The following is a 26,804-nucleotide window of genomic DNA, read 5'->3' on the forward strand; positions in this document are numbered from 1 at the left end:
ATCTTTTATAACACGCATATACACATTATAACACAGATATATCCTTTTGTATAGCAACTAATCCACCCGCTGCTAAATGAGGCATGGTGCCAAACTCTCTACAGCAAAATAAAACACAAAAAGAGGAATTAATACTGAGGCTATCAATATTAGTAAAATCCCCAAACTAGTTGCTCTTCTTGTATGCAAGCATATTTACTAGGGCTGTGATCTTGTCAGATGGAATTATTCTAATAGAGGTTGCTTCAGGAATTCTTTTTTTTTTTTTTCTCTCCTATTTCTTAATGTTTGAGAAAAACACAGATTTTCTCTGGAAAAAAAATAAATAATAAATCTAGTTTATCTCATGAAATTTACCACATTTACCACTCCAGGAAAACTCAAAGCATTACAAGTCCAAAAACTTTCTGGAATTTATCTGAGAATCACCTTCTCCCAAAGCTATGTAAATAATTAAGGCACAAGAACTCTGTAGACTGAAACAGAAATTAAGCTCTTAAATTCATCTGTTTGATGCCTAGCATTGTTTTAGCATTTGGAGCAGAAGCAATACTTTGGTCTGCAAGACTAGGTTTTGTTGCAGTGATAACAAATAGGTAGATGACAGCTCCGTTGAGCTTTATATTACACATCTCAAGAGATATTTTCTTTTATTCTTGTATTCTTCTATTGTAAAATTTTCCTTATATGCATCTTCAAATTTTTCTTACTCTTCTTCCAGTTGTCTTTTCTGGCTCTATGTGGGACTACACCTATTGATAAATTGTGCTCTCAGTAGCTCAGTTAGTCACTTATAGCAGAAAACTAAGCACAGGTTCAGTGAGCTACTTGCTTAATTTTCACCATTCAGCTCATTCCTTTGTTAAAGACCAAAGCTGCTGGAGAAACAGAGAGGAAAACTGCATGCTGCCCAAAGTAGCATTCTCACAAAGCAGAACAGCAAGACTGAGTCCTGAGGGCACTCAACCTCAATTCACTGAAATTGTCTGGCACCTCTGAAGTCGATGGCAACTCACTCATGAGAAATTACACAGCAGAAATAAAAATGTAAAAAAAAAAAAAAAAAAAAAGTAATTCCTGATTTCTCTTTTGGAAAATTGCTATATTTAATTATTGTCCATAGCAGTATTTATTTATTGTTGCAAAAGAATAGGCAGTTTTCTGTGACTTCTATATAAGACATAATTTCTAGACATCCTGAAGATCTAATTTTTAAAGTACAGCATGTACCTCAATAAATAGAGAAAATATGAAAACGAACAAGGTCACCATAGCAATACCAGTCTGGAATGTATGTGTACTTGCATTCCTAAGCAAGTCTTGACTTATGTGCAATTGCCACCTAGTGGCTAGGTAAAAATCGAAATGTCCATTGTCCTTATCAAAAAATCCTGACTCATACTAAGTTCTGGAAAGTTTTCTTAAGATAACTTTAGGATTTCTTAAGTTTTGGTACTAGTTACTCTTTTCCAGTAATGGACAATCATTCAAAGGTGATGCAGTTGGATGTACCTCTCCCCTCTTGCCTTACCCAGCAGCACAGAATTATCAAGATTTTAGATCTGTCAGTCAAGTGAGAAATGCAGAAGTAATTCATCACCTTCCCACAAACTTAAGAAGCTTTAGAAAGTTACCCATAAGAAAAGAATAGCATATTTGATTTCCTATTATTAATCTGTTTTTTGTTATATATTTCTAAATTTAGACCTGCCAGTGACCTTAGGTAATAATGTTGTAGAAACATGAGAAAGGATTACTGAATGATCTTTAAATTAAAACAACAACAACAAAAAAAAAAAGTGACCTTGCTAACTTATTGATTTGACATGTTGTGACAACTTCTTTTATAAAATTATGGGTTTGGCCCAGCTGCTTGTTTATATACCGACCGATTACTAACCTTTGAACAGTAGGCAACAGAGTTTGTATATACATGGCTCTATGCATCTTTCAAAGAGACAAACTTTGCTTTTATTTCCTATATATAAATAAAATAATTTGTTAACCTAATTTAGTTCATTTTCCAAAAGAAAAATTTTACTCGGAACATAAGCTCTGTTAAACTAACATTCATTAATACAGGAGGCTCTGGGATGAACTTCAGGAAGATGTGATCTGGTTTTAGTGTAAAAAAAAAAAAAAAAAAACAGTGCTAAGACATGGATGACATGCCTTGGGAAAACAACCTTTTGAGTAACAGTTAGAGCCAGTAACTATTGCACTAATTGCACACTAGCTGTATACTAAAGCCTTAAAGTAAGCAGTATCAAGGGAATATTGCTCAAAGGTACAAATATCGGGCCTTTAAACACATGAAAAAATGACAAGGTTCCCAGACTGGAAAAATTCCAGACTGGAATCTTTCTAAAGAAAAGATGTTACAGTTGTTTTATGTAAGGGTAAAATTTAGCATCTTAAACAAGATTCTTCCACGTACTGAGGAATTTACTGAGTATATGTTAGCAGGGAATTCCTCTCAAAAAGATACAGAGGACTGAACAGGAGGCTGATTGAAGGAATTAAAGGAAACCGTAATAACCAATGTCACTTACTCACTGTGAGGAAAGGACAATTCTTGATTTGGTAGAAGTGGTACTTAATTATGAGTTCTTAACTAATAGCCACAGCAAGCAGATGATAATGTTAGTACAGGAGAACTGAGGACAGAAAAGCTGCACAGGAGTCAGCACCATGACTCTATCCTTATTCTGTTTATCTTCAATGATCCTTATACAAGCCACTATTTATTTTTTGTTCCAAACCTGAGAGAATGAATCTGTCTATAAAACTGGGGGTGAAATTTCCTGAGGTTTTTTGAAAGGATGCTGAGGAAATAAAGAACTGGCAAGTTTTCCACCCATTCATACAGGTAAAAAAGAACTGTCAGCTGAGAAAGATTAATGTAATAGGGATGCAGATTGACAGTGATCGTTTTCCTGAAATTCTTTAGAGAGACAATGACAACTCTTTCAAAAGCAGACCTGTTTGAAAACATGACCATCCAAGACAAGAAGACTCTCCTGCTGTATCTAACTTTTGATCTTTTATAAATCCATTCTCTTTTTATCATTCTTCATTTCTCTCCTTCCTTTTTTGTCCTGCCAGAACTGAAGTTTTTGAAGTGATTTTTTTTTTTTTGACTGAAAGACAGGATGGGAGAAGAACAATGCACAGCAAAATAAACTATTTAAACACTTCTGTTATATTAAAATTTAATGAAACTTGTTCTGAGATCAGAATTAGACTACACATTTTCCTTGCAAAAAGTAATTCAGCAGTTAAAAGAATATACTAACATCTCTTACTTTTCAGAGCTTGGAAGACAAGATGCAATTTTTGCACCTAAGTTCTTATTTTATTTTATTTTTTAATTGTTTGCTCACAATATAAGTCTCCAAGCAGGAGAATTTCTTTGAATAGAAAATCTTTGAATATTTTCTAGAAGTGCATTTCTAGAAATCCCACTGTTTGAATATTTCATATGAAGAATAAATAAAAATCTTCTAGCAGAACTTCTAAAATCTTAATCAACTCACAAGAGTTACCAACAGCTTCATAAAAAATTGGCACATGAATATTTACACTGACATGAAGACAGATGCATTTTTGCACATTGCTGGAGACTTGATCTGTGAGCAACTGTCTTACAGATGAGGACAGTGAAAAGGAACTCCAGCCATGGGCCCTATTAAACTCCTAACTGCAGAGGTATAACTGTGACCACATTGTGACTTGAGAGGATGCTAACAGATGTCACTCTCAAGCAAACGTAACTTGCTTAGGTGGGAGCTGAAATGCGTATGAACAAACCATGAAATAATAAATACTGTGATAGATTACAAGTGAATAGCACTACTTTTCTCTTGTAATCAAAGTACCATGCTAACATTGCTCTTAAATTATTAAAATCACATGGAATAAGACTTCAGAATTCCAAGAGACACAACACAGCATATACATTAACTTTTATACCAGACTACTTTAACTTATAGATATTACTATAATTAATTCTTAAAATAATAATAATAATAATAATTTGTAAGATAGTGGGAACTACATAGCTAAAAAAAGACACATTAATCAAGGGTGACACTAATTTTGTTTGTTGTTAGCTATGTGCTCTAGTCACGTACATATTAGAGAAAAAGACTGGCAGTAGAACAAGTTATATTCCAGCACAGATTTCTACAAGGTGATCGGTGTATAGCTTTGGCTTCTACCTGCAGCAGTTCCAAAATATATCGGCAAAGGCTATTCAAAGGAAAAAATGAATCAGCATATAACCAACTGTCTTAACAAAGCCCACTCAACAGCAATAGGCACTCAACTGCTGACAATTTAATTTATACATAAGGTAATTGAAATGTAGTATCTCAGAAGCTGAACAGAACAGAGGCACACAGTGCCATCTTCTCTCTAGCAAAGAGACACTTAAAAGGAAATTTTTCTATCCCATTCTAGAAGTCTGAGCTTCTCTGAGGAGTGTTTTGCCAGGAACTAAAGGAGAGTGAAGGAGGAATTAGGGCTCTCAGTCAATATTTCATAATGTGCTAGTAGCTGACATTACATACATCTTTCATTTTTTGAGCTGTTAATGCTAATGCTCTATGTATTTCTGTGCTTATGTCTAGTTTGTAGAAGAAGTAGTGACAGACTCCCTCTTTTATCCTGAATTAATAAAATGCAAGCATTTTTTTTCTGTTGATTACTGTACAGAAGCAGATTTATACTGGCTACACATCACCATTGTGTGTATAATTATGTTTTGTGTGGTATTTAAAGAAAGACAATCCCAAATAGAAGTTATCTACATGATTGTATTGCTTCTGTTACTACAAAATTACAGCCCAGATGATGCCCCAAGCTTTACTGAGCCAGATGGAAAACATTATCATGTAAAATGTAGTCTATGCATCCGATACACTACACCCACCACGAGATCCATACACATATACAAAATAGGAGCAGAGAATGCCAAAGATATGCACATATTGTAGAAAAGGATACTAGGAGTACACGCGATGCTAGAAGAACAAAGGTCTATGATGCAATTGTAGGTCTTATTTCTGCAATTTGATATTAAATTAACATGATGATGTTCTGGAGCACCAGACATCGGCGTTATGATAGTGCTAACAGACTTTTCACACTGTAGTTGTCAAACCCATAACGAAGAGCATCTTATTGCAATGTTAACATCATGTAAATTTTTATCACAAAAGCAATTGAACTAAAATCATCAACATGCTCCTTCTTTCATTCAAGTAAAATTTCCTATCAAAACAAAAAACTGAGAAAGAAAGAACTGTCTCCCACATTGTTACTATTTCTTTAAATGCTAAAGTCTTCACTAATATATACTTCAAAAATAAAGCAGCAGAGATTGTAAAAACATCAATACTCTAAATACATAAAAAATCAGATATTATTTTAGTGCTATTAAAGCAGCCATAACAGCCACACATCTCAAAATTATTGAAACAAACATACTGAAAAGAAACATGACAAAAGAAAAGCACATTTTGAATTCAAGATATACTCAGGGAACACAAACCAACCATAATAAATGGCATAGATGCTCTGATTTTATCAGCATATCAGCACAGTGATAGCTGTTTGTACTTCGAGAAAATATGACACTAAACTGCTTTGATACAAAGGTCCAAGCAAATGCACAGACTGTCATCTCTGTTAAGACAACCATTTTTTTCAGTAAAGCCCATGTCAGCGCATAATTACCTAACAGTGGTTTTGTTAGCCTAAATGACATTAAAGAAAACTTTCAACAATACGTCTTATATGAACCTGGAACATATCTGACTCCTCTCTATCCTTAGTGCTTTCCAATAAACATATGGAAAACAAACAAACAAAACAAACACATAAAACACTCTGAAGTAAAATCAATGCAAACCTAAGACCCACACTATCTGTCCATTTGAAGTGTTAGTTCATTTCACTAGGTCAGCATATGGAAACAAGCTTACAGAAACTGTATTCACAATAGTGCAGTTTCAAAACCAGCCAAGGTATTGGGTCATTTCTGCAAAAAAAATAAAATAAAATAGGAAGATGAGATCACATCCCTGCTCCCAGACTTAGTGTCTGCCTCCTTACATTGCATGAGCTCTGCCAAACCCTTCCACGAATTGTGAAGGAAAGGGACAGGGGAAGCAAGACACTTCAGTAGTGGTCAGCTACTGTACAAATTTGAAATACCTTGTAGAAATTCCATCCGTGTTGGGATCTAATTGTGACCAGAGACAATAAAGTTGCAGAAAAAAACTATTGGTATTATCACAGATCAGCTTGTAACCTTAATGAGGCTGGGAATGAAATGCCTGACATTTGAGAGCTGTCACAATAGTTTGATTGCCTGATTCTGGTGGTCTGCCTTGCTTTTTGTCCATGTGCATGGGTATGCTAAAGATGTAAAACCTATTGGGATAGCTTTAGAGGGAGACAAATGGGTAGCATCTCATCCACGCTGTCCATAAGCCACAGGACAAACTATCCCAAAGCTACAATTGAGTTTTAATTAGCTTTAATTGACTCAATTACTCCATTCACTCCAGAAGACAGCCTAGAATGGAAGAAATACCTACACAGTGCGGGTACACATGCACTGTCTCTACTTCAACAGATTCTCTCTTCTATGGGAACTGAAACCAGACTTGTTATTCATATTCCAGACACTGATGGAGAGTAACACACACATTTTCTAATAAACGAGGATGCAATTCTCTCTCATGCATTCAATATCAGAAGATATTATTTATATCTGCTGTAAAGATTGATGTATTTTCAATATTCAGGTTTCCTACGGTTTGTCTTTGAGCACATTAACATTCAACATCCCCTAGCTATGTTCTCTTTTTAATGACATTTCTGCTTTCCAAATTAAAGCCTAAGGTGCTTCTTTGATGGGTTAAGTTTCTTGGCCTTTTTGGACAAGCTGGTAAAACTATATTTCCTTGGAAGAAATTGGAATGTTTTCATTTATTTTTTTTTCACCTGCTCTGAGAACGTAAAGAATTTTACTTATCTCCAGCATAAATTTTGATACTCAAAGGAAGGAAATATCCCTGAAGCCCAACAGTTTATGCTTTATAGTTTAAAGATACAAACATCTTATGAAGAGTAGAAATGTAAACTCATTAGTAGCATTTCAATTCTCTTGCTGCAGAAGCCTGGAAGAAAAATGCTTTCTGCAGACTATCTGATTCTAGTGCTGAAGTTTACATCTCAAACCAAATTATAGCATACAATTATAAGCAATCTTTGTATCTAGAGTTCAGATTTTTCTGTTCATTCTGAAAGAGGCTTTATCTTAATTGGCTTTATGTCTTCCAACCTCTGCCATGACTCGCTTTTTCTTTAAAAGGTGAGAGATGGAATAATGATATTTTAAGGGAGGTTTGGAAAACAGAAATATGTCTTTTATTAATGTAATAAATATACTTAATGTGAAAACTACTAATTAGCTATATAATAAAGGAGTATCCTAATGCAGACCAGTCTAACCTATTCATAAATAAAATTAAAAACAAAATATTCAAATCATAAACCTAATTAACTTTTCCTTAACAGTCACAGGCAACTCATCAGAGGATGAAAAAATAGTCTATGGATTTATTACAACATAATTTGACTAAAGAATTTAAGTTTTTGTATTTATTTTCAGTTTTCAGATAGGTTCCCATGCAGCAGCAAATAGTTACAAGGCTATAGCAGGAGACTACATTATCAAATCTACCTCTCTTCAGTGATGCACTACATTAACTAAAATAGACATATACATGGAAAGCCATTGAATTCAAGTTCTACCCAGAAACCCTCTCTAAGCTGCTGCAACATAAGAGTAAAAAAAAAATAAATTAAAATTAAAATAAAAATAAAAAATAATGTGAATAAGCTTATCTTTTGACAGAAACCTGCTTAAAGCCAAAAACATACATCATCCATCCATCCATATGTGGATTTGTCAGAAAGATGATCACGAAACAATTTATTTGAAGAAGAAATCCTGTTTTGTGCCTGATATCTGATTATGTCCCCTTAAACCTATGAATAAAACCCCCCTAGACTCCATTTTATATCTTAAAATGACAGATCTATTTCCTTTAAAAATAAAAAAATAATAAAACAATAAAATAATAAAAACCTTTGTTTGAAACCTTATCATCCACAACCACTGCAGAATATGAGATTTTTTTTCTAGTTGAATTTTCACAGTATCCAATGTACACTTCTCTTTTGTTTTTATCACTTATTAAAGCATTTTAAAACACAGTTCAAAATAAATTACCTCAGCAAATGTTCAGCTAATATATGACATCACAGTGACTGCAGAAATATCTATAATATTTATGATTTCTGCCAAGCATTTTCCCAGCCCTTCAGCACTTAGCGAGGTGACTGGGCATTGCACTATATCTAATATATCAATAAACTATTCAGAAACAGATGGTATAAATTCCATAAACACTTCGCACAAAAAAGCTGTGCCAATGTTTTTACTTATACAGAAAAGCCAGACATAGGCAACCCCAGATCCTAACTTTAGCACCATTGCTCTGGAGAAAAACAACATTTTCGTTGATCGAAAATTAGATTTAGTGCCATTATTAAGCATAACGGGCCAGAGGTCACGTTGTATTTTATGTGGTTGTTCAAAATGACTATTCAGCGTCTAACTTGTAAACCCTGTGCAGCACATCAGAACATTTAGCAGTGTGACCTTCATGATCTTCTCTTCCATTCCCTAGCATCTCTTCCCCCCATCTGGGTGCATAAGAAGCAGGAGTAGCAGTAACACTCTCCAGTTCCGTTTTTAATTAAGAATCCTAGACACTGGTTTTTCACTCAGCAGAAAGCACAAACCCCCACTACGAATAGTCCAAAGACAACCTGAATGGAGATGTGCACCAAGAAGGTAGGAAGATATAAATGAAATCTGTTGCACCTGTTGCTTACAGAGCAAGAGAGCTCTTCTCTGTTATAAGGCCTGAAGCCCAATCCCAGAAGAGAAGGGCTTCTCTCATCTTGCTCTTCCTTTTTTTTTTTTTTTATTTTATTTTTAATTAAAAATTAATTGGAATCCTTCTAGGGCTCACCAATCCTTTACAAAAAGTCGCTCATGACACCAGTAATTTATTATAAGGAAAAAAAAAAGCATTCAGTAGAAGTCTAGAGGGTGCATGCATAGCTCACGTTTAACTCTACATAATCTTCGGGAAAAAAATATCAATTTCTAATCTAGATGGAAAATATTCATTAAATGTTGTAGAGTAAAACACCCATTTAATACACTTTTTTTGCCTCCAATTTACTTACAGGATGGTGTTAGATTTGCAAGAAAACTAGAATGTTCCATAAATTAAAAATATGTAATATTTTATATAAATTACAGTTTTAAAATTTAAATTGAAATCTTTAAAAGGATCACTTACTGGATGTTTAGATGAAATTCTGCCAGTCACAGTTCCTGTCTGATTCCATGTAGAGGAAATAAATCCCTACAGTCAAGTAAAATAAACATACCCACAAAAAAAGAAAAGGATGAAGCCATACATCTAAAAAGGGCATATTTCTCTAAAGTTTAATTAATGCTAATATTAGTTATAAAAACTCACTGCAATCAGGATTACAAAGTCAAAAAGAAATGTTTTCTAATTTTCCATACATAAAATTTCTTGAACAGTAAATACTTCAATCATTTCATACCTTTTTATGATTTATTTGAAATACTATGTTTTACAGAATACTTTTCTATTTTTACCTTTCTCATACATGTTCGTAGTCCATCCACATAGGTTGATTTTATCTTACGAACCTGAATTACACAGAAGTATTAGAAAAATGCTTATTCATAAAAATAGAATCTCACATTGAAGATCTTAATCTCAAATACATATAAACTTGTTTTGTAGACTTTCTTAAAAGACAATTTTACCTTAGAAAATAATGGATGCATACTCACTAGTAGCTTGACCTATTAACATATGTTAGGAAAGTGCTAGGTTATACCCTAAAGCCAGGTCTATAAAGACACTAGTAAATAAACTACTGGAATTTATTAATTTGTATCTTATACCCCCCTCATCAATAAACTGCTCAAAAAAAGACACAAACAAAAATTTGCACGTTTTAGTGGTGTTTTTTGTTTGTTTGTTATCTATTTTGGAAACTGATCAGCTGAATTCCCCAAACGTTAAGCATAAGAACTAACTAGGTAATTTCAGGTATTGTCATCTAAAAAAAAAAAAAGATAAATAGTCATCTTCCTCACTATCTTGATAGTGTTTCTTCAGAATTCAGAAAATAAGTATTTTGTCCTGAGAATGTGCTTTATAGTACTAAACAAATTTAGCAGTGTAGTTTCCCAAGTGCTTTTGCAGTAGTTTCTGCTAGCTATAATCTAACATTGTGCAAATAAAAGCATAAACTTTAAATTCAAAAACTCTTAAGAATATCTACAGCTTGCAAATTTAAAATACAATGAATATTTAAAATAATAAAACTAGATCCAACTTTATTTGTTTGTTCATCTGAGAATATATTTCTTGCTAATTTTGCTTCAGTGCAACTACATTATGTAAAAACATCACCTCACCTGCCGGTATTCTAACATTATCTTAGGCAAAGGATGAAGATCTTGCAACTTACTCAGCTGCAAAATAAAGAATTTGAATTACTGGTATATTTTTCTGCTAAGTGGTATTATTTAGCCACCTTAACCTCACCATTAAAACACTGATCGATACTTCACATTTGACTGTCAGAAAGTAAAATACAGCATAAGTTCTGGTGGAAGACATTCTCTCACCAAGCTGAGAGTATGAAAAACTCGCTAAAGAATAATGTCCTTCAAGCAAACATAGCCCAGGCCCAAGGGAGCCTTCATTCTTTCCTGCCTTCAGCAGGAGGGCTGGAGATTATCCCTTTGCATTTCATTTCCTTTCCCATTCCAGACAGGGACAAAAAGATCTGCAGACAAAAGCTGTTCCACAGAACATAGCAAACATATAGGGCATGGGGTGTGTATATGTGAATATGGCCCTTTCTTTCATTTTTGTGCTAGACAGCATCTAAGTTAGAGACAGCATGAAAAAGTATACAAAATAATATGTTTATACATATATACACATATATGTATACATACATATATTGTATATGTACATGTATATTTTATACATGTGTATGTATACACAAACAAAATGCAAAAGGAGAATTTATTCCATTCATCCAATAACGCAAGTTCCAGGAGACTTTCAATTAAAAAAAAAGTTGAAATTATCAAATTCAAAATCAATAAAATGAAGCAAATTTATGATAACTTTGACTGTAAATTGACTTAACATTTTGTTAATAAAAAGAGTCGAATGAGCTTGGATAGTTAGAATTACAACAAAAATATCTGGAACTACTACAGTTCAGGGTAGAAAACTGATGCAATTATACAAGGATGATGATTAAAAACCGTTAAGTTTTTTTCTTACTATCAGGGACAGACAATATATTAAAAATATATTAATTAAATATATTAATTATCTGGTATTTAACTATTATAATGTTTCAGATTACATTTCTTTAATTAACCCAACATCAACAATTGTTAGAAAAAGCAATGAACTAAAAAAAAAAAAAAAAAAAAAGCATTGCTTTGATAGACTGCAACAAATCTTATATTCTCACACAAAGACAATGTATTTTATTTCACTGATCCTTCCTATCTCCCAAGCCTTCCCTGTCACTCACCAAGATTACATATTTGATCTATGAAGCCTCATTTTCCATCAATAGTGTGCAATTTTTGTGGTTATGCTGCTGACATTAAGTCAGAGATAGTATCTGGTAGTTCAGACAGCCCAAGAGTTGAATTTTGTCTCTCACACTTGAGAAACAAATACTACGTTTCTGTTTTCCCCAAAGGTGCTCATTTTCAGCCATGAGTTTTCAGTTTGATTCCCATGTAAACTAGAGCAATATAACTGCAGCTACACCAAGTTATGATTCTGTGATTATTTTAATAAAAGGAAGGGGCATCCATATTTGCCTCTGAAGTTACCAAGAAGTCTGCAGTTCAATCTTGACTTTATCATTTATAGACAAATGGTTTTGGCATGTTTCTGTCCTTCTGTGGGATCACAGGCTGAGCACATGCATTGCTGAAAATGATCTGTTCCAACACTAGCAGAAGAAAAAAAACTGGAGAAGTTTCACATGTGCAGTATTCACTACACTGTATCTGAAAACACATTTCACCTCTTGTAAAGGTGAATGAAAGCATCTAAAGTGGTCATTATTGCTCTAAGGGAACACGATTCTATTGAATCTTGCAGACAACTCCAAATATAACCGTGTTTATTGTATACAAGAGAAAGCCTGGATTGCTCTTTCTTTCACCAGCAGATTTTACATTTTCTCTCACCAGTGGTCTCTTTCAAAAACCAGTCATACATGTACTTAGCTACCAGCATCTGACCAGTGAGAAAGTCTTCCTCCTCTGAGGAAGATGGTCCTACACGCATGCTGGTACTAAAGTCTGTAACCCTGGTTACAGCTAAAGTTCAGCTTCAGTAGGTGCTTTGCTTGTTTATCAGGGAGAGTAACTTAAAGAGAAAGAAGCCTGCAGAGGCATCAGATTCTTTTTTAGGAGGTGTTCAGTCTGTGAGGGAGAGAAGGCAGGATGCAGTCTCCAATCAGAACACCTGTAAACATATTCACAGGTTGTTCTGGAAAAATTGGAAATAGCACAAATAGTTAAAAAAACATACACCTCTCATTCTTGTTTCAGAGTAAGGGAGAAATCCTAAAAGGTAAACAACTCCAGATTAGTTTATTGCCAGCTCCACACTGACCTATAAGAAGGTAAGGCCCATAGGTAAGAGTAGATTTGGCATTAGATCTCTGCAGAGCCGCTACAAAATGTTAGGAAATACCAAGAATTTCAGATCAAAAAACTACAAATTACTTCCTTCTTTTCTTACAAAGGTGTATTCACTGTAGAGTTGTTTTTCTACCTGAAGCTTGACAAATGTCAAGGGCAGTAGTATTCTCCTCTATCCTTTCCATTCCTGGTAAGTACTAAGGGGACAGCCCCCATCCCTTTCATTTCTGGCACAAATAAATGAAGTGTGATTAATGTGACTTAAAAAATAAACCAAGATTGTTAGGGAAACTTTAGACAAGTGTCGGTTTCACTGAAACATAACTTGGAAGTTTTTCTAAATTATGAAGATAGTTAAAAAAAAAACAACTCTCCCTATCTCACCACGACTTCTGAGGTGGATGCCACTTGTTGCCTTTCAGTTCTCGGAATTTTCTCACACAGTGTATGCAGTTTTAACTTTTCAAATAGTACCTACATTAACAAAACATGTAAGAAAACTGTTTCAGTATTTCAGTGCTGAAAAAGAATGGAAAATTCTGTGCCTGAACTTCAGTCTAGAAAACAGATTTCAAGGAAAAAAAGAGTATACTGTAGGAAAGAGAATCAACACAGAATGTAAAAGATAAAATCTCTACCTTTGATGTATATTTAACATAACTGCATTCACTAAATTAAAATGCTTTATTTATTTAAATGCAGTCAAATACAGATTAGCCCAAACTGCCAGATTTATGAGAAAACTAACAAGTCCTCTATTATAATCAGAAAAGATAAGTATTTAGAAAAGAACCTCAAGTTGTAAGAACAAATTTATATGCTTTATAATTCTTTTCTATCCATAAAAATTTACAGAACAGAGAGCTTAGGTAATAACAGCAGTATAAATATTACCTCTCTGAGTTGACTACTACTGGTCAAAAGGAAGCGTTCTCCAGCAATTTGATGGGCCTCCTGTTCAAGCTCTTTGAGTCTCAACTACAAATGAGTACATCAGAATTATTCTGTTTCAATTATTTTTTTCTTCAATATTCTGCTGCTTCTTAGATTAATGAGTATATTAGACTTCTACTTCCAAAATGGATACTTCATAATGTGTAATCATTGTTGGCTACCTGGTGTAGTGGATTGCTTACATATTTTTAATTTACAATTCTCTGTGATCTGGGAAGGAGGATTTAATGTAGTAAAAACTACCAAAAGTCATTGGAAAATTATTTAAATTATTGAAGACTACAGAGGTCTGTGAGAAACAGAGCTGTGCAAATTATTCTGGCACACTTACAAACTGTCAGACCACTACAATTACCTAGTCAGAATTAATGTTACAAAATAGGATTCTCTTGTAGCTATTTTACCAATAGGAAAATGGCAAACTTGGAACTCTCAGAACACATAATTTGTAAAGAGTCTTTTATTTGTAAAGAGAGACAGAAATATGTATCATTTCTCAGAAAGATGGTTACTGACAACTGTAGGTTCAGAAACATTCATTACAACTTTTACTCAACCCATAATCTATTTTGCAATGCATTCTTAGTTCAGGGCAAAGCTAATGAAGCAAATATCTCTTTTGCTTGACTAAATAAACGTAACATAAAAGGTGACAAAACAAACAAACAAAATCCTCCTCTTTTTCACTGTTGTTCTCTGTAAAAGCAGAAAAATGCTATTTAATTTTCAAAAGAAAAAAAAAATAAAGACAAAATTTACCCCCAGAATCTCTGATGTTTTTTTCAGTTCTTGTTTGTTCACATGTATTTTGTGTGTTTCCATCACTGTAAACACAAATACAGAGTACACTTACAATTGACAACTGTGATCTTGCATAATTCAGACTGTAAAATGGGAACTCTAACTCACAAAGGTGTTATAAGGATAAGGTAACGTGTAGTATTCTGAGTTATAACTTTAAGGTCTCTTCCAACCCAAACCATTCTGTGATTCTATGGGATAGGATAGGATAACATCCTATGTCAGTAGAGCAAGCAGCTGTGTGAAAAAGGTGAAGAGTCTTATTTTGAGCTGAGTTTTCATACCTGCCAGAATTTTGATCAGTGGAAGCTCTAACGTGCAAAATAATTTCCACAAACCTTGAACCTGTAAAGCAAGATACGAATAAGCATCAGTATCAGCCAACTTTAATTAACACAATCAAACATATAATAGTATCATTATGCATATCCATTTTTCAGTAAGCCACATTTAATTTTCTATATAATCCTTTTTCACATGACAAGGCTGTCTGTGTAATGAAATACTACTTAGTGTGAATTATAGTATCTAAATGCTATAGTCAGTTATCACATCATTTTGTAGGGAAAGGTACAGGAACAGTAATAAAGAAATACACACACCTCATTTTTTTCTAAATGGTTTATTTTTGGAGTAAGATCCATTATAATAGCACATACAGTTATCCCTTTATTTACTTGAGCAATTAAGCAACTCCTCAGAATTCACAAATTTGTTTTCATTAGGAAGAATTTACAAGATAATGGGGTTATGTACCCAATTCAGTTACAAAGAACAGGAAGTCTTTTTTCTCTAACCACTGAAGCAATTAGACAGCAATATTTGTCTAAAATCTCCCCCTGTAGGCTGGTGATGAGTATTTCTGTGCCTTAGATGTTTCCCTATTGCCTTCTCTCACACATTGAAGGATTGCTGGGCCACCTAAAAATCCAGACTAACCTGGTTCAACTAATTGTCTAATCCCTTAAAATATATTTCAAACAAGTTTCAAGGAAACCCCTAGCATCCCTCGGATAGGGATGGTTTGGATGAGACATTTAGAAGAAATTCTTTACTTGGGGGGGTGGTGAGGCACTGGCACAGGTTGCTAAGACAAGCTGTAGGTGTCCCACCTCTGGAAATGCCCAAAGCCAGGTTGGATGGGGCTTTGGACAATCTGGTCTGGTGGGTGGTGTCCCTGCCCATGGCAGGGGGCTGGAACTGGATGGACTTTAAGGCCCTTTCCAACCCAAACCATTCTGTGATTCTAAGTACCTTTCACCAGAACCTGAGCATATCCCTGAAGTCAGACACGTTTCCAGACATATGATCACAAGAAGAAAATTAAACAGAACAGAATAGAACCCCCACAAAAATAAAAGAATTCTTGAGATGCATTCTGAACTTCAATAAGGGCTAACATAACCCACAGAGCTGATAGACATGCTTAGAGTTTTTATACCCAAGGAAGACACTCTAAACGTGCCTACCAAGGAAGACACTCTCTAAACGTGCCTACCTGCCTACGAAGAAAATCCACTACATTGTTTGAACTCTTAATACTTTTAGATAGTTTCTTATAGCTTTAAAACGTAAAATGAAAAATCACAAGTCTGAATTTTTCCTGTTCTTACAATCTTTGTTTAAATATTTAAGTTAACTGTTGCATAGGAAGTTTCTTCAAGATACCCTTTCAGAGTAGACACTTCATTATTCTGAAAAACAATGGCAAATTTGATGAACAATTTTAAATGTTGATCAGCATTGTAAATTGGTAAGGGTTGAAGATTTCTGCTTTACTCATATAGAGATTCTGATCTCAATGAGAAGCATGTCACTAGCTGTCTTTAATTTACAATACCTCAGAAGTTATAGCTGAGTAACTACTTTTCAAATCTTACCTGTAAGTCATGAGTAAGGTCTGCCATTACTGTATAAAGCTTCTCCAAGTTTACACCTAAATTTTGGTACTGATAAAAAAAAAATAATAAAGACTTTTAAGATTAAAATATTCAGAATACTACCTATTTTAAAAGGGATTAAACTATTTAAATATTTTTTTAAATATATATTTGTCTCCTGTTATATTTAAAACTTCAGTAATGTTTTTAGACCTCTGGAAAAAAATCATGAACACAGGATATATTAGATTTTAACTGTTCCTTTATTTACATTTTGCAAAGACCAGGTACTGAGAAATAGTATTATTACATGCTGCCTTTGATGTTGAAGTCAGAATTCTATTACTACTTGTAAAATGAGGAAAAATACATTGCAAATTTCTTTTTCTATCAGTACTGCCCTTCTTCTGTGCCTGAATTGCTCACTTTCTTCCGTTCCAGGGAAGTTCCACACAATCATACTACCTTGTGTAGTTGACTAGAAGATCATTTTGACAGGAATATACAGACTGAAAATTTAAGAAAGATTCTAGTCTAGTTCTGTAATGCATAATGTAGAAAAAAAAAAAAAAAAAAAAAAAAAAAAAAAAAAAAACTTACACAGCAAGAACAAGAAGGAAAAAAAAAAAAATCCCTGGAAGGAAAAACCGTCCTGAGAGAAGTCAGAGAAAATCTACATTAAACCCCACAAGACTATGGAATTTTGAGGAAGTCCAGAAACCTAGAATGCAAGATAATGATGCCAGACAGTACAATACTGACTGCAGCTTCCTGTTGATAATATTTTGGAAAAAAATATCTATAGCATATAGAAATGCAGAATGCTCAAGCTTAGTATTTTATGCTTAACAACATGAGCATAATGTACATCTGATGGAAGACTCAGAGCAGAAGCCAATTTTGATGCCAATAGAATCCTAACCACTTTAGAAGATAATCTGATTACATTCACTGCTTCCTTCTCAATAACTGCATAGCAGGGGACTGACCTAGATTTAGCTAGATTCTTGGTGAGTAGGGTATTCCAAGATCATTTTTTACTAAAATAGTACACATAGTCAGGGTTCCTACTAAATTCAAGATCTGTTTCCCAAGTAAATTACATCTTTCTGTCAAGAATAGTAAACAGACTCATCCTGATTGACAGGACACCAAATGGCCATGAAATCACATGGAAGGCTTCTCAATTGAAAAAACGCCGACAGCGTTCCTTGGACACCTTGTAAGTATCTCCACATTTATCATTCACCCTACATATATTTTGAAGGAATCCTAATTATTCTGTGCTCATTTTTATTATTTGCATGCCTGTCCTGAAGCTGGCAGAATACAAAGAGGGGATCTTACACCATGAGCTGCAGAAGTCTCTCTTTTCTCTACAGACCTGCAGATATTCTATAACCTTCTTACCTTAACTGATTTCATGAAATATCTAAAAAGTTGAAAAGAAATCTCCTCCAGAAGAAATATGTTTTGCTTTCTCCACTCAAACTGAGCTAGAAGGTGTTTTGCTTACCAGAGTAAGCTCTCAGAAATTATGCTACCAAATCCAGCTTTGCTGCCCATTCCACAGTTTCATGGTTTTCACTTGATATATTCAGAATCTTCCCTTTAGTCCTTCTGTGATGAGAATGCAAGGACATTCTACTTGTTATCAGATTTACACTCTAAGACTGCATGGAAAACGAAGAAAATGCTTAAATTTGAATGAAGCATCTAATGTTTTGAAAACAACAAAAACAAGATTACGTTATCTGGAAGAGCATATGCAATGAAACCAGATATGGTATCACTACTAAATTGGATGTCATTAAGTTATGAATTATGGATTAAACCAGGAAGATTGCCATTGAAATTGTTGTCAAGAATATCTTCTTAAAAACAGGTCTGATGTCAGAACACTGTGGTCCTCCAGGGCTTTTAATCTGCCCAGCCAGGCAGTAATTCTTTTAAAGAAAAAGCGGGTAAGTATAATCAAAGTGGTAGGACAATTTCTTGTTTGTTTCAGTGATGACACTTCACAAATATCCAGCCTGAGACAACTGCACTGTCTTCAACTGCATGCAAATAGTTGTCCTTGTGAAAATACGGCTTTAGTTAGAAAACTGCTACATTAGAATGAATTGATCAGTCTGGTTGGCTAGGTATTTATTATTCTGATCTTTTTGCTATATCAAACCTTTAATTTCTTGTTGCAAACACCTCTGCATGTTCTTTCATAATGAAGCTTTACATAGACTAAGAGCCATAATTTTCTGGTCAGCAGAAGTCTTTCAAAACTTGCACTTTAATGGATAGCAAATTAAAATTAGAGTTGATAAAGATTTTAAGAAAGCACATATAATTCAAAAACACAAAAGAGAGTTTACAAGTAGATAAAGAAGTGGATTAGGTGAGCACTAGTCTAGTAAAATCAGGGCTAGAATTTAGAAGACTCGAAGAGAGGGAGAGGGGAGATGAAATGTCAAAAGAGCCTTTTACTGAAATCCAGAAAAGAGGAGGTTGTGTTTAAATGTACATGACAAATGCATCAATGAGGCATGTGTGCTCAAAAAGAACCAGGCAACAAAAGAAAGATACTCTCAGCTGAGAGGAGTGATCGGAACAGGTTAGAGAATGCCACTGGTCTACATGCCAAGGTATTTCTCTTCTGACCTCTGTATTGTACAGCCCTCCAGTGCCAACCTTCAGCCTCACAAAAACCTACATACTTTCCTACCCACCCATACCATGAATATAGTTACCACAAGCAACATACTATGAAAAAAACTTGACAGATGGAAGTAGCTTGCTCACCATTTCATCATGTGAGTTATTTTTGCCACAGCCCTTTCCAAAAAAAGAGGAGGAAAAAAATCATTTGCACAGCCTTGGAATGTTGAGAACCCTCAACTCTATTACTCCACTTTGGGGGTAATCTTTGCTGCAACCATGTTTTCCTACCACATACCAGAGAAAAACAAACAAACAAAAAAAAATTGACCTGACTGCAAGAAACATTGTCCATATCCAGTGATCCTGGAACAAGTGAGCTGTCCGTGAAAGACAGTGCTTTCAGCATCAGCCAGCCTAATTGATCTGTTCTGGAGGTGGAAGTAAGCCCAATGGCAGGCTTCAAATGATTTCAGGATTCCTTATCAGCAAACACAGTACAAAAGCAGCATGATGTGTAGCACCTGTTTCAGCAAAGGTTTCAATGGATGTGGACTGCGATCACTTTTGTGGAGCCTTTTGGCACAGCACCTAATATACAGATCAGCAAGTAGTATGCACTCCATGCTACAGAGGGGTCTGGGTGAGTAGCTGGAGCTGCAGGATACAGAAAAAAGTAGCCGTCATTCCAAGTATCATGCTGGGTGGACAAGATTAGCAGAAAAGGGAGCTAAACTGAAATTGTGGGGCACAGGACATGATGCACCACCTGGCCTCAAGCACTCTGGGTGTACAGAGGACTGTTAGGAACCTATCACCAAAGACAGAGCAAGAAGGCTCCAGAGAATCTGGCAAAAAGATAGGATTCACAGAAAAAAAAATTGCACTGACTGGGCAAACAGAGAAGTCAAACATAAAGTGAGTGGGTCCAGAGAACTAATGAATTGGGTAAGGAATAGGGGGGAGAGTAATTACAGCATGTTAGAGGGAGGCATAAACAGGGACTTGGATGAAATCAGCATAAAAGGCACTAGAGGTGGCTGGGGCAAGGAATCAAACTAGACCAAAGCAGGGCAAGAGGAAAATAAGACTTCAATATTTAACTCAGAGATGGGAATCAGGATGAGAAAGCTGAGAAATTAAAACTAAGAATAGATATGATGTAGGAAGAACAAAAGACTGAGGGAAAATATGGAAAGAAACAAGTCAAGGATGCTGACTCACACGACAGGACTGCACATGTAAAAATAACCTGCAAGTGTACAGCTTCTGGCTGTTTACCTTTCTTTCCATTCCCTACACGAATAGCTTGAAGTAGTTTCTGAACAACAGCAGCTTACAGATAGTGTTTTGAAGTAAACTAGCTTTATTTGTCTCAGAAGGGCCTATACAGTTGGGTATGTGCTTATATGAGGGAGCTCTGTCCATATTCCAAGTCCATTTGACATCATTAGGTTTGTATCCCAGAAGCTCTACAATCACGATATGATTCATGTGTCTGAACAAGCAACACCTCTGAAAAGTGAAAGGTTTCAAGAAATCACCATTTAGCCTACTCTACATCTACTTTTTTCATTAGTTCCCTCCAGCACTAGCACTCTCGGCATTCAAACAACCTGTAACAGCTAACGCGTCCAGAGTAGAATGCAATAGCCCAAAATACCAACACCAAAATTTTATAATGTTCAGTAAATAAGTTTCAACAGACAGTAAGACTATTTCCATAGTATGGGGAATAACTTCTCAAGAAGTTCATTAAGCATTCAGAGTAGAACTTAAGATACTTCATACACATGTTTGTATATTCATATTTGACTCCTTCCTATCAGCTTATGATATGGTACCTTTACCAGAATGTCATACGATTCAGTAAAATTGTTAATAATAAACTAAATAAGGGGTACACATTCACAGCAATTAAGGAGCAAGACATTAGACATTTTGGAAATGACAGCTGGTATCTGTTTGCAGATAGGTGAAAGAGAAAAGATGAATTTGTATCAATTTTGCTACTCAAATTTTGGGTTTAGATACAGAATTTTGCAACTGTTCCTGGAGAATTTGATTCCATCTTGGTAGAATGGAGTGAACCCTTCCTTCTACTCTCTCTTTAACATTAGATTTCCAACAAGTAGTATTGTTATAACTTTCTTCTATCTGAAAAATATTATGCTTTTTTTTTTTTTTTTGCAATATTCTGTAGGCAAGGGCAATAATTTAAATATCTCCTTCCTCTTTTAAACCAACAACAATCTCAAACTACTTACCGATGCATTTCTCAAAGTGCCTGTATCTGTATTTTCTGTTTCCATAGAAAAAGATTTTTCAAAATACTTCTCCGTCAAACATTCAAAAGAGGGAACTGTGTCACTAGGGTTTATCAGCCATGCTGCAATCCTTGGATCTAACATGACGCTATCAGCAACTACAAAAATAAGTTATTTCTGACAATCAAAATGCTTAAATTACTTCCTATATTGAGAAATACTTCTAGAGTTTTGTCCATGTTTCCTTTAGACACACATCATAAATAGACAAGCATTCAAGTGATTCCTAATATTGACCAGTATGAGCATTTCTAGAATTTCATGATATCCTCTTGAGCAGAGGAAGTCTTTCTAGGAAACATGAAACATGAAGCAATTCAACCTTCTCAGCTATCGTCAGGACTGTGTTAAAAGCTTTTGTTTCCACTGGATTCTAACCTTAAACTATTCAATGTTTTTATTCCTACTCTGAGAAGAAATACATAATCTTAACATGCCAACTGTCTGGTCGTAAACCTCTAAAGAAGGGTTTTCTTTTCCATGGTACTAAAATTCCGTTCTCCAATATATTACCTAAACACTAATCTAGTTGCTTCTACACCATGTAATTTTAACAGAAACATCACAGGCACAGAGATTATAGGACTAGGTTATAGATTGGATTAGACAGTTACCTTGTTTCCAGCTAATTTCATTACCATAAATTTGAAGTACTGTCCTCAGAAAATCTTTTGCATTGAAGCAAATAACTGGAACTTTGCGACGCAGCATTTGAAACAACACTCGCCTGCATGAAAGAAATTTATTAACATGTACTATGCTGCTACCAGATTTAGTTAATATGTTTAATTTATTCTTTAATTAGCAACTAATATTAAACTAAACAGCTAATACAAAACCTTTCTTTATTCCTTTAAGAACAGAATATTGTATTTGAATATTAAATTCTCAATTCAAATCCTGGAGCTTCATTCTATACTAAATTAGCAGATGACCTCCCATGCACTCATAAAGAAAAGAAAACCTTATTTGGCACTTGAAATTAAATTCAACCTTAATCTAAAACTGCAACTTGCATTCCTGTCATACTTTAACATACAAAATGAGATCGGAGAAGATTCTAAATAAACATAGTAAAATCACGATTTAAAAGTTGTTAGACTATCTAAATTGACCTAATTGCTTAGTTTTAATTTTCTCTAAGTCTAGTATGCTTCATATCATGCCACATTTTTCCATTATTTTTGAAAATGTCTACAGTTCTCATGTGTTATATGTATAACATTTGAAGTATACACAGATTTTACTAATAATGTGTATCATTTTTTGTTAGCTTTATTTTAGGCAATACAGAAAAACAATAACTCTTTATAGAGTTTGAGTTGATATATCTTTAGTGATATAAAACCAGGGTACCAAGATTTTAGACAGATTATAAATTGTGCAGACCATAAGGTATTACTGTATATAGTTTAGATCCACTACTAAACAACTACACTGTTCCTAGAAAAATTAGATAAAGCCTATAGGTAATACAATTATTCAGCTTGTTTATTCTTGAGTTCTTATTGCTCAAAAGAACATGCTTTATTGATGTCATGCTCAGTTCAGAAGAATCAAACCGAAGACACTTTATAAAACTAATCATTTTATAATTCCAACATTGCATCTGGAGAAGTACAGGTAAGCAAAGTGATTTGTTTCAAGTCATACAGTGGTGTGGTGCAGAGATGTGATCAGCAAGCAAGTCTAACATCGTGAAAATTAATGCTTTGTAAATTTAATTCCCCAAATTCAGTAGTTTACAATAAAACAGTCGTTGCTGAAAATTATAAAATATTCTGAAGAAATTTTAATATGCGACTATTATTTTGAAAGATCAGTCTCATCCCTGCCATTATAGGATACTATTTCAAAGTTAATAATAAGGAATAAAAACAGATTTGGGCTATGCCAAGTGGACATTTAAAATATAATCCTACTTTTTAAAGATTTAGTTCAACTATTAAACAGATGCACAAAGCATTTACTTTTTTTTGCTTGTAATTTGGATGTAACATTGTTTCTGAATCCTAAGAAAGCCTCATTCATCATCTCAGTCATTAAACAAGCCTATTGCACTCCATGCTCAGAAACTAGAAATAGCAGCCAGGCTCAAAAAGGATATATATCATAATGATGTCCTGAAACATATTGCGTAAGAAATGCAGTGCAGCAAATGAAAGATACGTATTCTTCAAGCTTTATTTTTTTGTTTTTTTTTTTTTTTTTTTTTTTTGAAGCCATATAACCATCGTGTTCATAAAGCTTTTCTAAGTGAATGAGTAGCTATTACTAAAATTCCAATCTCGAAAAGAAACACCACAGCATAACACCAACACAGGCTGGGCATGAAATGGATTGAGAGCAGCCCTGAGGAGAAGAAGGACCTGGGGGTGTTGGTTGATGAGAAGCTTGACATGAGCCAGCAATGTGAACTTGCAGCCCAGAAAGCCAGCCATGTCCTGGGCTGCACCAAAAGCAGGGTGGCCAGCAGGGCAAAGGAGGGGATTGCCCCCCTCTGCTCTGCTCTCATCAGACTCCACGTGGAGCCCTGCATTCAGCTCTGGGGCTTCCAGCATAAAAGGGACATGGATATATTAGAACAAGTCCAGAGGAGGACCGTGAAGATGATCAAGGGGCTGGAGCACCTCTCTTACAGAGAGAGGCTGAGGGGTTGTTCAGCCTGTAGAAGAGAAGGCCCCTGGAAGACCTTACAGTGGCGTTCCAGTGCCTGAAGGGGGCTGCAAGAAAGCTGTGAGGGATTCTTTGTCAGGGGATGCAGTGATAAGACAGGTAGTAATGGCTTCAAACTAATAGATGGGAGATGGAGAAAAGAATTGCTTCTTCAGAGGGTGGTGAAGCACTGGCACAGGTTGCCCAAAGAAGCTGTAGATGCCCCAGCACCACCCAAGGCCAGGCTGGATGGGGCTTTGGGCAGCCTGGGCTGGTGGGAGGTGTCCCTGCCCATGGCAGCGCAGGGTGAAATTAGGTGATCTTTAAAAGGTCCCTTCCAACCCAAACCATTCTATGATTTAATGAACATTATTGCTTTACGTATGCTTTTGGCAACAGTAAAGTAGTATTTTATTTCTATACCCTCTCACCAAGCAAATTTCTTGTGAGCTTGTCCTTCTTGTTCCCAAAGAGGTGAGCATTCAGTTTTTAAATAAATTAATTTGTCATTTTCATCAGCAGCATTCCAAATACGGTCACTTGAAGAGTAACTGGGAGAATAGAGGCGATCTGTCTGATTCTTCACTAATATAACGATTCCTTTTACTGATGAAGTTAAGGCCTGTTAAGTATAATTAAAGCGTTTCCTGACAGATTTTATGCAATTCAATAAAGATTTCACTAGTATTTTACCATATGAATGTCATCACATGCACTACGGTCACTGCACACACCCTTAACAAAAGCATCCTTGAAAGCAAAACCCACTGTACAAAGAAGAAAAAAGATATTCAAGCAGTCTCACTAGAAGTACACTAATGACTGTTTAACCCAAGTGGTTCCATTTGCTTTAAATTTTACTTTGTAGAAAAATAAAACTTAGAAATATTTACTTCATTTTGCATTTATATTTTTGTAAGCAAGAATATCCAAAACTGGTCTAGATTCCATGGACTCAATGAACATAACTTTGTGTTTATTGGAGTCATATGTATAGTCCAAATGGTTCTACAACACTGCCTCTAAACAAAACACATCATTCACTAACCTGCTCTGAGTTGAGCTGTGAAGAACCATCTTGAAATATCATAGTAGTTACAAAAGCCACTGCCTGTTCTATATTTGCAAGCAATTCTCTTTTTTCTTCATTTCCCAAACTCCTGATATCACAAGGATAATTTTCAGAAAATTCTGGTCGTCTGGAAGTCCAGTTATATCTTCTTTCATGTGAAGTGTAGTTCATTAGAGGTAATCTTTTTTTCTCCAAGTGACACGAAGACACATCTTGCTTTCTTTTAAGGGGAGTAGCTACATTCTTTTCATCAACCTTCAGTTTTTTTGCTTTTACTGAAAGATTTTTTTTTCCATATCCCCATTTAGATAAGTCTAAATCCTGGTAATAGCTCAGTATTTTGGTAGCTTGATAGGAAAGCATTTCATTGGTATGTACTGTCCTGACTTTCTGACCAGTACTTCTTGCAGGGCTGGCAGATGATTTCAATAATGCAATTGTGGAATCATTAATTTCCTGGAAAAATCAAATTTTTCAGTGAACTAATTATTCAACTTATTAGGAGACAGAAATAATTACCCCTGAGTTAATTCAAAAAGCTTTTCAGGAAGTGATGCTGTACAAAAGAAAAAAAAATCTTAGTGATACCATAAAGACAGACAGACAGTTTAGGGGAACTCTATCACATAGGCCAAAATTCAAGTGTCTATCAGTAAAAGTGATTTTGTTGATTTATATTGCTGGCATCCAAAACCACCACGATATTTTTTGTTTGTTTGTTGTTAGTCCAAAACTAACAATGCCAAATTAACAAGAGCCATCTAGTCCAGTAGCCTGTCTTCCACAGGAAGGGAGAGGTGACCTTTCATTTTCATCTTTAGCTTCAATATTCAAAGTTTTTTTTGTTTGTTTTTGTTTTTGGCAAGGGACCATAATACCTGCTTTGGAAATTCTGAATCCACTAAATCTCCACCAACTTTTCCAAAAAATTACAGGATTGCAAGACATAACAAGAATTCATAGGAAAGTCGCATAGAAGGTGCACCTTATTATCAGTTGTACAGCTAAGTATTATACTCTACCCTGGTTAAATCACTATCCCCATAACAGCTTTCATATTCCACACATTTCCCTGCATCCTTTTGTAGCAGCGTGTTTTATTTTTTTCAAACTGCTATTAAAGAGCCTTGAACAAGAAATTGCATGCTAACATAATTCTAATCCTTCATCCTTGATTTCCTTGGTATACTACTGGCCCTTGTTATTTTCTTGCTGTTTATTTTGCTAGTTTCTTCAACACCCTCTTCAGCCAAGAGGGATCCTTTGTCTTGTGTTCTTTATGAAATTTACAAGTTCTGTAAAGTTGCAGGATGTTTAGTTGTCTCCTACATACTGTTGTTTAGCCATACTGCTCCCACACCCAGAGAGATTTGTTTTAAGCCTCCAATACTCTGTTTTGTATAAGTCCTTATTACCTGCAGATGTTTTGCTTTTGGAGGGGAAACACCCTATGCTTTCTTTTAAAAGCTCCTTCCTTTTTATGCAATTTCCTTTTTGAAATGAGGCAATCCTATAGTGACTTATCTATCTTTAGTGCCTCAGAAAGACTGTAGTACTGTAGTCCCTGTCAG

The 26,804-nt window shown here is 35.0% G+C and overlaps 1 protein-coding gene across 10 annotated transcripts in view; it reads right to left on the minus strand.

The window, feature by feature from the left end:
* The window catches only part of POLN (DNA polymerase nu), a 103,083-nt gene that overhangs the window by 60,026 nt on the left and 16,253 nt on the right, over positions 1-26,804 (minus strand). For 6 of the 10 annotated variants that reach the window (XR_014692623.1, XM_084518007.1, XM_084518009.1 and 3 more), the window contains 12 exons: positions 25,210-25,689; positions 24,593-24,783; positions 22,121-22,233; positions 21,447-21,604; positions 16,528-16,596; positions 14,932-14,992; positions 14,606-14,670; positions 13,787-13,870; positions 13,277-13,366; positions 10,616-10,672; positions 9,782-9,835; positions 9,453-9,518 (listed from right to left, as the gene is read on the minus strand). Coding sequence is in view for 9 of the 10 variants with exons in the window: in XM_084518007.1 (XP_084374133.1) it covers positions 9,453-9,518; positions 9,782-9,835; positions 10,616-10,672; positions 13,277-13,366; positions 13,787-13,870; positions 14,606-14,670; positions 14,932-14,992; positions 16,528-16,596; positions 21,447-21,604; positions 22,121-22,233; positions 24,593-24,783; positions 25,210-25,689 (1,488 nt within the window). In the remaining variant the exon portion in view is untranslated. The remainder of the gene's footprint in view (positions 1-9,452; positions 9,519-9,781; positions 9,836-10,615; positions 10,673-13,276; positions 13,367-13,786; positions 13,871-14,605; positions 14,671-14,931; positions 14,993-16,527; positions 16,597-21,446; positions 21,605-22,120; positions 22,234-24,592; positions 24,784-25,209; positions 25,690-26,804) is intronic. The other 4 variants (XM_084518010.1, XM_084518014.1, XM_084518012.1 and 1 more) reach the window with 4 other exon arrangements.

Source organism: Aythya ferina, assembly GCF_964211825.1.
Source record: "Aythya ferina genome assembly, chromosome: 4".
NCBI classification, from domain to species: domain Eukaryota; kingdom Metazoa; phylum Chordata; class Aves; order Anseriformes; family Anatidae; genus Aythya; species Aythya ferina.